The following is a 13,265-nucleotide window of genomic DNA, read 5'->3' as shown; positions in this document are numbered from 1 at the left end:
TATCAAACAAAGTGGGATCATGAGACTAAGAAACAAGGAAACCAAAAGTTCAAAGACCTAGGGGCACCAAAGACTCTTCCACAAAAACCCTCTCCTATAATGTGGACAAAACATAAATAAAATTTTCATCATCATCATCATTCCCAAGACCATGAAGAACACCAGAATACATTTCCTTATGCTGCAGCACCCACTTCAACAATCATGGCCACCCCACCTCAAAGATGACATTGCAAAGCCAACAAGTGCCTTCCTCAATGAATGTGTCATCCTCTTCTCCTTTTCGTTATATTTATATTCTGTTAGCTTGGAAAATGCCTTAGATTTTGAATCTAATTTCTTTGCGACCTTAGAGGCCATTCTTGACTAACTCTGAACAATCAAAGCCATTAGCAAAGGTGCGGCCCTTTGGTCTTTGCTTCTTTACTATTTAGTTTCTTTTGCATCTACCATATATTCTTCAATTAGCAATCTGGAAAACTTGTTAAGAACCTTACTAATAGCCTTTTTATCCCCATCCTTGGGATTATATACCCCATCCCAAAATAGTAGATATCAATGACAATACATAAGACAACCAAGTTTCCTTCATCAAAACTTCCAAGCATCTAGAAGCTCCAAGCACTTAAAGAAGTGCATACATATAAATGAAGCAATTCACTTTCAGAATTACCTTTTAGCAACTTAATGAACTCTTTTACACCATCAAAGCATAACTTAATTTCAAGAGAATTAATCTTATGCAACAGTTCTTTAAGTTTCGCTTCATGGGTCACTTTAATTTCAAACCTTGGAATTTCTCCTCCTTTAACCTTACCACCTTCATCATCCCACAACTGCAATTGAAATATAAACCAAATTATTACCATTTCATGACACCCAAATAACAAAAATCATTTTATTTTATATCTTTTTTCTTCATTATACAATCATACATAGATAAATTAAGCCTTACTTTCTATTTAGAAACAGAGACATTTTGAAAGCTACAAACATGGAATTACTTAACCTTCCACTCAGCTTAGCCTAATAAGCATATCTTGGCTTGATAGTAGGTGAGTCTTTCATTGTTTTTTTTTTTATATTCAATTTTAGAAAGAGAAAGAGTTAATTGACTAAAAAACATAAACTGACTTAACCGAGTTTCTTTCTTTTTGCTATATATATTTTCTGAGCAACCAAACAGGAATAATCATAAATAAAATTCCAGAAGGGGTATGATTTGAATGTGCACCTTGATTTTCTAAGGCTGTGCTAGGTTCCTCCATTGAAGATTTTAGTTTGAAGAAGTAGGAGGTTGAAGGGAGGGACACTGGGTTTTGGCCCTTCTGGGTTTGAAACTTCTGCAGAAGACTCGAATGTTCATCTGTTTGGATGCATCATAACCTTTTCGTGAATAGAGTTGTCCTTTGCTTTCCGTAGAACTGTTTGGTGATATTTTATGAATTCTTCTTTCTAATGTAAATCGGTTTACGATCAAGATTTGTTACTGATTATATCAAACGTCTATGAACGAGTCCTGATTGGTTCGATAACTGGTAAAGACAGAATAAGAGTCCATGCTTTAGGCACTAGTCACCATGTGTAAATCAAACATAATGGTCAGTGAATGTTAAAAATAGTTAGTGTTGTAGGAAAAAAATAAAAGAAAAAAAAAAACCTTATGTAAAGCTAACTCTTATTCTTCTGCCAAAAAAAAAATAATAATAATTCTTATATAATAACGTAATAGTAACTCATATAACTACATTTCCAATCATTTTATTTTTATTTCAAATAAATAAGGAAAATTTATACTTTATTTATTCTTACGCATTTCTATTCACTCTATCATCCAAAATAATTATTTTTCTTTCTTCTTTTTTTAAAAAATAAATAAATAAACAATAGCAGTTATTTTATTAAATTTTTTTTTAATGGGTGTATCACTATCTATATTACAAAAGCTAAGCATGAAGGGGATTCTTCCGGCCACAAATTTCATAATTAGTGGGATAATAAGTTATGATTGGTAATTTGGTATACTATAAAAGTAACATTAGTGATAGTCCTATATAAAAATAGTTTTGCACTAATTACAATTTGTCACCTTAATCATCATGTAAAAAAATTTGTATGCAGCATTAGTATTAATAGAGTACATGAAATGAAATGAAAGGTACCTCACAAATCCCGGTTTCTTCACCTTTCTAATATGTTCGCCCTTTTATTACTCCAAGAGTGTTCATTATTCAAAGTCTATACGTGAATACTGTATTCACAATTACTTGGCTAATTGAGTTTCATTTTTTCCCCCCTTTCTTTATAAGGACATGCATAAAGTGTTTTGAGTTTTGAGTGAGCTATTTTTGGTTTTGGACCATGTTTTACATAATCAGTTTCAATGACCTCTTTTATTTCCTCTCAAAAATAAATAACAGATCCCAACAAAAGCTATCTAAATGGTTTGGAACCATGTTTAATCAACAACTAATTGCTCATTTCCCTTTATCATTATTATTATTATTTTTCTCCACATAATGATTATAGCAACAAAAAGAAAAAAAGAAAAAAAAAAAGAAATGCAAAATAATCAGGAACATGTTAGTGATGAACTAATTGAATATCTTCCATTTGAGTTCCTAGAGGCTAAAAAAGTTTAGAACCCAACCAAGTTGCAATTCATTAATCAAATTTTATTATTTTGCCATTGACAACATGGTGTTTCCACTTTCCACATTTGTAATCCTTACTAGCTCATAAGTATCAAGCATTAGATTATTTACAAAATATTTTACATTATATAATAATTGAATGTAAAAAAGGTTTAATTTAGAAAATCTAATATATTATATCAACTATATTTTGTTAGAAAATAATCACATTATTTAAAAATATTTTGAGATTAATACTTATAAGTCTCATCTACCAGTTACATTTTGCACTCAACCAAAAAAAAAACTTTAAATTTTTCCACGCATCACTCGCGGCAACTAGTTATATTAATTTCTGACCAAAAAATAAAAAAAAAAAAAAAAAAAAAAAAAAAAAAAAAAAAAAAAAAGAGGAGGACATAAAAATTTCTTATCATCTTTGCACTGATTGCACTTTCACGATCTTTGAAATGCTACATTCCTACAGCCAAAATAACCAACAAAGATCACCTAGACATTAAATAGTTCATTCAGTTGGCCCATTCTATTGTTGCACAAAGAAGAGGGAAAATCAACAAGCGAGAATAAAAACTTTAGCAAACCAAAATTTATAAAATCCCACCTACACACATAAGAATCAGTCCTTGAAAGCACTTAGATGTCTACACATTTTAATCTTGCTCCAATAAAAAAAAAAAAAAAAAAAGGCAATTGGTACTTACAAACATACTACTAGTTTCACCAAAAAGGTATAAACACTGTAGAGTGTAGACTTATATTACAAACAAAAACTTGAATTTTAATAATTTATATATTAATGTTATCACATGATTCTAACTGTAGAAGTAAAATTTAATACTGAAGTTAAGGCATTAAGCAATAAGCATAGAAATTTATTGGTACTTTAAAGAGTATTACTGGATACAAAACAAAAGATATGATATTCTTAAATTTTCAACAAGCTACGATGTTCTTTGTGTAGATGTTGAATTTCAATTTATTGATTGCATACAAAAATAACCTTTGAGGTCCTACATGTCCACCCAATTCACTATTCACCTAGCCTCCATACCACCTGTTTGTATGTTGAGCCTTATATTTTTTGTTAAAGAACAAAAATAAAAGACAAAATTTAATTCCAAACTGAGTTAGAGGAATCTCTTCTAATCCATGATGTAATTGTGTATAAGACCTTTAGTGCACTTTTTTTTTTTTTTTTGGATAACTTTTTAATGCACATTTAAAGGAGCAATTAAAATGTGCCTTTAATGAACATCTTATTGCTTGACCCATTAAGACATCTATTTTTTTTATAAATATCAAATAAATCATGTAATTAAAAATACATGTAAATGCTTTTTAGGATCCTGTATCATCTCGTAATAAGATTTATATAGACCTTAAAATGTGAACAAAAAAAAAAAAAAAAGGAAAATCTGTGAGATTGAGAGAGTGAATTATCCACGTGTAATCAAGAACCCAATAAATTTGTTTTTGGTTTAAGCCTTTGCCGTATTTTGCACAAAAATGTTGCATTTGTGGAATAATGGTAATTAATGAAGTAGGTTAAGGTTGGTGAATCTCGCATTAATGTTCCCACCGACTTGGCTTTTATAAAGGATCTAGGCATTTGTGGAATAATCCTTAGGTTTTGCTTAGGTATTGACTGATTTCTCTCTTTTTTTGTTAGTAATTTTGAGTTGTTAGTTTTATGCGGAAGTGAAATTGGGTTGGGCTAGTGTTGATTTTGTGTAATTTGGTAGTGGGGTTTACATTTCTCTCGAAGGTAAAGTGAGCAATGGTGATGACACTAAATGCTAATCAACATGTAAACCTAAAAAAAAAGTGAAATAATAGCAATGAACCATTCTTTCGCTTCTTGACTCACACGTTGGGATATCATAGAAGGATATGCTTTCCAAGCCAACATGCTTCCTTTTTCCATTGAGCTCAAAAGCATTTTTTTTTTTTTTGGTTAAAAAAATATCTCTCTTGGGCCCTCCCAAGCCACACCTCCAGAAGTTCCCCCAAAATAATTTCCTTCAGGTGGCCTTGGGCTGTTTTGTTGGTTGGGCTTTCAAGTTGGCCTCTGTGAAAAAATGACCATCAACAAAGGCCCATGTGTCCACCTAGTTCACTCCTCCTTCATACTGCCGGATATGTTGAGCCTTTGAGTCTTATTTTTCTTGTTAAAGAACCCAAAATAAAAGACAGTTTATTCCAAATTGTGTTAAAGGAATCTCCTCTAATACGTGATGTGACCGTTTATAAGACCCTCAATGCATATATAATTTTTTGACCCATAGACATTGAACAAATTTTATAACTATTAAATAAATAATGTGAATAAAAGCACCTATAAATACTTGTTGGAGCCATCACTAAATAAGATAAAAGAACTTTCCTCCACTTGAAGGAAAATTATGTAAAAGCCAAATCACATTGTGGGAGAGTAAGATCTTAACTAATTAAAGAAACATGTCTAATGCTTTTAGGATTATGATCATCTAGAGTTTTTAGGGTAACACTACCATAGAGTTCTTAAAATATTATCAATTCCTTTTGAAATGTGTAGATTATGTTTGACTATGTCATCAATAATTTAAAAAGCATTTTATATATTTCAATATTGATTATGTGTTAAAGTTCAATTTACTCATTTCAAAATTAATGAAAAGAATTTAAGAATAATAAATCTAACTAACAACATAACAAATTTCATAAATGTTGAGATTGTAAGTTGTGATTAGTGTACAATAAAATTAATGTCAATAATAGTTCTGTATGAAAATAACATTACACTAATAACAATTTAACAAGAATGTAAACAGTAAGATCTATACAACCCAATAATTTAATTTAGACATAAGACAGTAAGCAAGTGGATTCAAACAAACTAACAACCACAGCCAACTAACTAAAAAAAAAAATTTTATCAAAAAACAGAATAATTAAAAAAAGGGCACAAGTTGTATTTAGTGTAATAATACATCAAACACGTTATGATTTAAACATATAATTGAATCTTAACATATCAAATGCACGGGACACAAGCTTACCCCTTAAAAAAATATGGCAAACTAACACCAAAACCCGAACCCGAGAAAGAAAAGGACCAAAATCTACAACCATATAAGCCCAAAAAACACCCAATAAAACCACCACCACGCAGCCCTGCCCTATCACAACCCCATCCAATACTTGCAATCCACGTGTCTCTCTTTCTCTCTCTCTCAAACCCCTCTATATAAACTCCCCCTCACCCCAAAAAATATCTCGACTCTCTCTCTCTCTCTCTCTCTCTCACAGATTCTCTATCCCTCTCCTACCCTAGGGTTCAAAACCTCCATTCCGTTAGATTCGACTCATTCTCTCTTCTTTTTTTTTTTTTTTTTAATATTCATATAAAAAAAAAGTTCCATCATGATGCAACAGCCAGCATCCGGGGTGGTCCCATAGTAGATGCTGTTGGAACAGCAGTACCAGCAAGCGCACTCCGTTGCCACTGCGGCAGCGCAGCAACAACAGCAGCAGTAGTGGATGATGCAATAGCAACAACAGCAGCAGGTCCCACAACAATAGTCTGGGCAGGCCCAACCTCAACAGGCCCAAGCCTAGGCCCAGTACTCAGCCCAACAGACTACTGGGTCAAAAGAGATCCGCTCTCTTTGGATCGGAGACTTGCTTCCCTGGATGGAAGAGAATTACCTCCTCAGCTGCTTCGCTCATACCGGAGAGGTATAACTCTTTTAAATTTTCTGTGTATGTGTGAGATTTAGGGTTTTTTTTGGTTTGGGTTCTTGAAATTTTTGGAAAAAAAGGTTGTGTCTTTCTTTGTATTTGATGTGAAATATTGTCAAATTAGGGTTTTTGAATATTGGGTTTGCGATTTTTGATTGATGGGTGTTTGGTTTGGGTTTTCCTTTTGTTAAAACTATCAAGAATGAATTTTGATTGCAAAGCTGAATGTGGGTATGTTTGGTAGTGATTTCAATTTTGGTTTAAATTTGATTCTATGAAAACTAGGCATGAAAATCAATTTCAAAAGGATTGAAATCTAAATTTCTGAGTATTATGGTTTCGTTTCGTTTTGTGTTTAATACAAAATAAACATAAAGATTGATTTTCTTTTTTGGATTCTATTCCTTTTAATCCAATCGAATTGTTCCATAATCTTTATTTTTTTTATATGTAATAAAAATCCATTAAAAGAAAAAAAATAATAATAAAAGAGGGTCACAACCCTAGTACATGGGGGGAGTATACAAATGAAATTGTTTCATTATATGTTTATATTGTTCCTGTGTAATTGTGGTATTATAATGATATCTTATTGTCTGTCTCATTGTGTTATCTCAGGCTGTATCTACTAAGGTTATTCGCAATAAGCAAAGTCAGATATCTGATGGTTATGGTTTCGTTGAATTTGTTATCAAAAAAACATTTGCTTTCATCAGAGAAAGTCAAAGCCTATAACTTCAGTGGACATGAACACAAACCTTACTAATTACAACATGTCAACATTGCATGTGTTTCATCAAATTATAAAAGAAAAAAATAAAAAATAAATAAATAAAAATGAAAGAAGAAGAAGAAATGAACATAGAATGTTGGCCTAGTTGTGACAATGAACTCTTCAATATCTCTTAAATTGTAAAAAAAATCAGATAAATAATTTTCAAAATCAAATTGTGAAATCTGTTAAGCCACTCTAACTGATTAACAAGTAATATTGGATCTTATTACAAGGGTTTGGATAGACTTAGAAGCTCAAAAAAATTGGTTGTTTCCAGAAGGGTATTCTCTATTACAACTGTATCATCTATTCTTCTTCACTCGCGACACAGATTCAAATTCTATTTATTAAGTGCAAAACAAGAACACATAATTGACACAACAAATATTTATCACTCTCTCCTCTTTGTTCTCAAATAGGTATATAGTGCTAGAACTTTATTGTTTTGTCAAGAAACCCTCGTAGTGTTCTCAAAATGTCCATACTATTAAAACATTGTTTCTCAACAGCCAAGCAATTTGAACCATATATATTACTCAACCTTAACGACATCATTAGTCACAAAAACCCTCCAGAAGTATTTCTTCACTTCATCTATCCCACAATAATAAGCAACACTTCCGAGCATAATCTATGCTCCAACATCGTGAGTTTCCCTAAATAGTGGAAATCAATGACAATACATAAGACAACCAGGTTTTCCTCATCAAAACTTCCGAGCATCTAGAAGCTCCAAACACTTAAAAGAAGTGCATACATATAAATGAAGCACTTCACTTTCTATATTACCTCTAGCAACTTAATGAACTCCTTTACACCATTAGAACATTAACTTAATTTCAATAGAATTAATCTTGTGCAATATTTCATTAAGTTTAGCTTCATGGGTCGCTTCAATTTCAAACCTTGGAATTTCTCCTCCTTTAACCTCACCACCATCATCATCTACCATAACTGCAAGTGAAATATAAACCAAATCGTTACCATTTCATGACACCCCAATAACAAAAATCATTTTCTTTCATATATTTTTTCTTCATTATCGATAGACAAATTAAGTCTTACTTTCTATTTAGAAATAGAGACATTTAAAAGCTATAAACATGGAATTACTTAACCTTCCACTCCCAATAAGCATATCTTGGCTTGATAGTAGGCTATGAAGCACGGACGTGGCACCGGAGGTGCCGCACCCGCGTCGGACGCGGCTGGACGCGGCGACGCGCGAGGGACGCCGTTGCCCGCGCGTCCGACCGCGTCCGACCGAGTCCTGCCACGTGGCAGGCTCGAGATCTCAGCCGACTCGTGCCGATGCGGCTCCGACTTGGGCCGATTCGGGCTGAATCGGGCCGACTCGGGCCGTATCGGCAGATATCGGCCGATATCGGCCGAAACGGCCAAAACGGCCGAAATTTAAGGGAAAAAAAAAAAAAAAAAACGCACAGAATGCACAGAACGCACCGTTTAATCTATATACTAAACCCTACTCACTCATTTCTCACTCTCTAGCTCTCTGCCTCTTTTTCATTAGTTCTCTCATCACTACCTCTCTCTCATTCCGTCTCACTTTCTCTTGCTCTGATCTCTGTGACTCTGCCTCTGTCTCTGGCTCTCTACTTGGCTGGTTGCTGTGACTTTGTTCTTCAGCTCATTCTTTCTTCAACTCTCTCTCACGCATTCTTAACTCAGGTACCTTTTAATCTTAGTTTGATCTTTGATTTCAATGATTTGTGATTTGTGAATTTGTGAGACTGATTTGTGAATCTTAGACTCTTAGTTTTCAATCTTAGATTGATTTGTGAGACTGATTTTATCTTAGTTAAGTTAGTACTTATTACTCATTGTGAATTTGTTTTGTGAATATGTTTTGTGAATATGTTTTGTGAATCTGTTTTGTGAATGGTGAATTTGTTTTGTGAATGAACTTGGGTTTGATTTATGTATAATTTATTTAGTTAAAACTTAATACTTAATAGTTATTATTTGTAGGTTAAATTGAATCTATTGAATTTTCAATGGATGAAGTTACTAGCACAGAAACTTCATATCAAGAGATGCCAAATGCTGAATGTCCCCTTTGGCAGTATGTGACTAAAGTAGAAAAACCACCAGGTGCTACCGTTAAAAAAGGGGGAAACACATACTTTAAGTGCAATTATTGTGGTGTGGTTTATTTGGGATCCTATTCTAGGGTTAAGGCTCATTTGTTAAAAATTACTAATAAAGGTATTAAAGCATGTCCTAATGTGACACCGAGCCATAGGTTGGAAATGCAGCGAATGCATGATCAAGTTGAGAAGGATAAGTTAGAGAGTGAACAGAGAAGTCGAATTCCCTTACCCCCACCTATCCCAGGCCGTGGGCCTATACCTATTTCCCCATTTCGGAGACAGGAAGGGAGTGATAGTACAAATCCGATTGATGGTAAGAGGAGGAAGGTGGCTGGGATTTCTCCTATTGAGAAAGCATTCCAGAATACTACTAGATATGAATTGGATAGTAGAATTGCTAGGATGTTTTACACTGGTGGGCTTCCATTTAACTTTGCAAGGAACCCACATTATCGTAATTCCTATGCATATGCTGCTACTCATAACATCCCAGGTTATGTTCCTCCTGGATACAATGCCTTGAGAACAACACTTTTGCAAAAAGAAAGAGCTCATGTTGAAAGACTCTTGAAGCCAATTAAGGATTCTTGGCTTGAAAATGGTGTAAGCATAGTTTCTGATGGATGGTCAGATCCACAAAGAAGGCCTCTTATTAATATTATGGCTGTATCAGATGGGGGTCCGGTGTTTGTAAAGGCAATTGATGGGTCGGGTGAGTTCAAAGACAAGCATTATATTGCTGGGGTGTTGAGGGATGCTATAAAAGAGATTGGACATGAAAAAGTTGTCCAAGTCATCACTGATAATGCTAATGTGATGAAATCTGCTGGAGCTCTTATTGAAGGTGAGTATCCTAAAATATTTTGGACACCCTGTGTTGTCCACACTCTCAATCTAGCTTTGAAGAATATTTGTGCAACAAAAAACACTGAAAAGAATGAAGTTACATATGAGGAATGTAGTTGGATTACACGTATTGCTGATGATGCATCTTTCATACGTGTTTTTATTATGAACCATTCAATGAGGTTGGCAATGTTTAATGAATTTAGTCCATTAAAATTGCTCCAAGTTGCTGATACTAGATTTGCTTCAATTGTTATAATGTTGAAAAGGTTGAAGTTGATAAAAAGATGCCTTCAAGCCATGGCTATTAGTGAGCAATGGGCTTCTTATAGGGAGGATGATGTTGGAAAAGCTGTAAAGGTGAAAGATATGATTCTAAGTGATCTTTGGTGGGATAAAGTTGACTATATCCTTGAATTCATAGCACCTATTTATGATATGCTACGAGTAGCCGACACAGATAAGCCTTGTCTTCATCTTGTGTATGAGATGTGGGATTCAATGATAGAGAAGGTGAAGACAGCAATATATCGGCACGAAGGCTTGGAAGATGATGAGTATAGTTCATTTTGGAGTGTGGTGTATGATATACTCATTGATCGATGGACTAAAAATTGTACACCACTACATTGCTTGGCTCATTCCTTAAATCCTAAGTAAGTACATTTATTTTCTATTTTCCTTAGTTTCCTCTTCTAGTAAAACATACGTTTCATCTATATTTGTTTTTTACTCTTTAACTAGGTATTACTCCATTGAATGACTTTCGGAGAATCCAAAACACATCTCGCCACATCGGGATCATGAAATTTCTATGGAAAGGAGCAAGTGTTTGGATCGATACTTTGAAGATGAGAGTGAATTAAAGGCAGTGAAGTGTGAGTTTGCTTCATTCTCAGGAGGGAGGTTTCCTTCACCAGATGCCTTGACAGATAGGTGGGACTTACTACCTTTGATTTGGTGGCAATACCATGGCTCCGCATTTCCAATTCTTCAATCCCTTGCCTTTAAACTTCTTGGACAACCTTGTTCATCCTCATGTGCTGAGAGGAATTGGAGCACATACAAATTCATTCATTCCTTAAAAAGAAACAAAATGGCTCCTGCACGCGTTGAAGATTTGGTCTATGTGCATTCTAATCTTCGACTCTTGTCAAGGCGCAATGAGGAGTACGTAAATACATCAACAAAGATGTGGGATATTGCAGGAGACTCTTGGAATGAGAGTGATATACATGGAGGAGCTGGCATTCTTGAGAATGCAGCCCTTACACTTGATGAGCCAGAGTTGGAGGCTATGGTTATTGGAAATGCTAACACTAGTGTTACTACTAGTGAAAGTGAAGTTCGAAGTGAAGCTATTAATGTTGATGTTGATGATGATGCTAGTATTTGATTGTCTTGTTGATGATCTTTTATTTTGTTTTAGTTTCAAATTTGCAAGTTGTATTCTAATTTCCGAACATCATGAATGTTTTAGTTTCAGTGTTTAATTTATGAACATAATGTTTTAGTTATTATCTACTATTGTCTATTGCTCTTAAATTTGGTATATATTTGTATAATGTAAAAAAGTATGCTTAGCAATATATTAAAAATATAAATAAAAATATTTTTAATAATTTTTTAATCATCGAGTCCCGCCGCACCCGCACCCACCTTTTTCAAAAATTGCCGAGTCCCGCACCCGCACCCGAGTCCCGAAACGCACCCGTGCTACATAGATAGTAGGTGAGAATTTCATTGTTTTTATTCCATTTCAGAAAGAGAAAATTTTTATTAACTAAAAAATAAACTGACTTGACCCAGATTCTTTTCTTTTGCTATATATTTTCTCTAAGCAACCAAACAGGAATAACCAAATATAAAATTCCAGAAGGGGTATGGTTTGAATGTGCACCTTGATTTTCTGAGGTTGAGCATGGTTCCGGGATAGAAATATTGGAGGGAGGGACACTGGGCATTAGGTGTGAAACTTCTACGGAAGACTTGAATGTGTACCTATTTGGGTGCGAGGGGATTCATAACCTTTTCGAGAATAGAGTTGTCCTTCGATCTCTGTAGAACTGTTTGGGGCTATTTTATGAATTCTTCTTTCTAATGTAAATCGGTTTACGATCAAGTTTTGTTACTGATTATATCAAACGTCTCTGAAAGGGTTCTAGTTAGTTAGATGAATTATGTATAGATCATATAATTAGTTACAACCTTTGACAATTGATCAGCGAAATAAAAAGATAACTGGTAAAGACAGAATAAAACCATGTGCACTAGTCACCATGTGGAAATCAAATATAATGATTAGCGAAATTAAAAATAGTTAATGTTGTATTTGAGAGTTGAGACTAAACAAAATGTAGGAAAAAAAATCTTATATAAAGTTAATTCTATTGGGAATAATACACAAAATAATAAATGAAGAATAAGGATAACACAAAAGACAAAAAGAAATAAATAACTTGGAGGCACAAAATTATTATCCTTAGACAATATTTGCCTCCACACTCTTGTGACTGAAGGGTTATAACAATTTTTCCCCCAGGATTCAACCAAATTGTCAGGTTCTACAGATAACAATTCTAGAGAATAAGAACATGATTTCTTGTGTTTCTTTCTAACTTACTATTTTGTGGAGTTATATTTATACTCATGGGGTTATATTTTATCAAAATGCACATATGCAGAGTTAAAATGTTTCATAAAACTGTTCATAAGACTTAAAACATTTTCAAACTCTTTGAATAGTCACTAGAAAATTCTGCAGAAAGTTCAATTTTTTGAGTTTCGATTAGTCGAGAGCTCCTTTTGATCGATTAAGTGCTTTTTTCGATCGATCGAATAGGAATCGAAAGCAATCGAATCATCCAAAGTCCTCAAGATTATTTTCTCCATCATTTCAATTGATCAAGCAAAAGTTTTGACTGATCAAAAATCTTTACTTTCGAATTTCACTCAGAAAATTCTAGAACTTGAATTTTCACTTTATGAAACAATATTCTCCAAATTCAAAAATCATTATTATAACCTAAAAATGTATATAACTATATATACCACAAATTCTTTATTCTTATATAATAGCATAATAGTAACTCATATAACTACATTTCCAATCATTTTATTTTTATTTCAAATAAATAAAGAAAATTTATACTTTATTTG

The 13,265-nt window shown here is 33.5% G+C and overlaps 1 protein-coding gene and 1 long non-coding RNA gene across 2 annotated transcripts; one reads left to right on the top strand and one right to left on the bottom strand.

Annotated features, from left to right (window-relative positions):
- Window positions 1–519: 519 nt before the first annotated feature.
- LOC115957878 lies at window positions 520–1,503 on the bottom strand. Its single transcript, XR_004084414.1, has 2 exons — window positions 1,235–1,503; window positions 520–836 (listed from the first exon to the last, which is right to left on the bottom strand). It is a non-coding gene; the product is annotated as an uncharacterized LOC115957878 (long non-coding RNA).
- A 7,661-nt stretch (window positions 1,504–9,164) lies between these two features.
- On the top strand, window positions 9,165–10,766 carry LOC115956346. The gene has a single exon (XM_031074754.1). It carries the CDS (start codon window positions 9,165–9,167, stop codon window positions 10,764–10,766), a length of 1,602 nt encoding a protein of 533 aa, XP_030930614.1.
- The last annotated feature ends 2,499 nt before the right edge of the window (window positions 10,767–13,265 follow it).

This window comes from Quercus lobata, chromosome 8 (genome assembly GCF_001633185.2).
Source record: "Quercus lobata isolate SW786 chromosome 8, ValleyOak3.0 Primary Assembly, whole genome shotgun sequence".
Taxonomy (NCBI): domain Eukaryota; kingdom Viridiplantae; phylum Streptophyta; class Magnoliopsida; order Fagales; family Fagaceae; genus Quercus; species Quercus lobata.
Note: the sequence above shows the minus strand (reverse complement) of the source record. Positions and strands in the feature narration are given on the sequence as shown.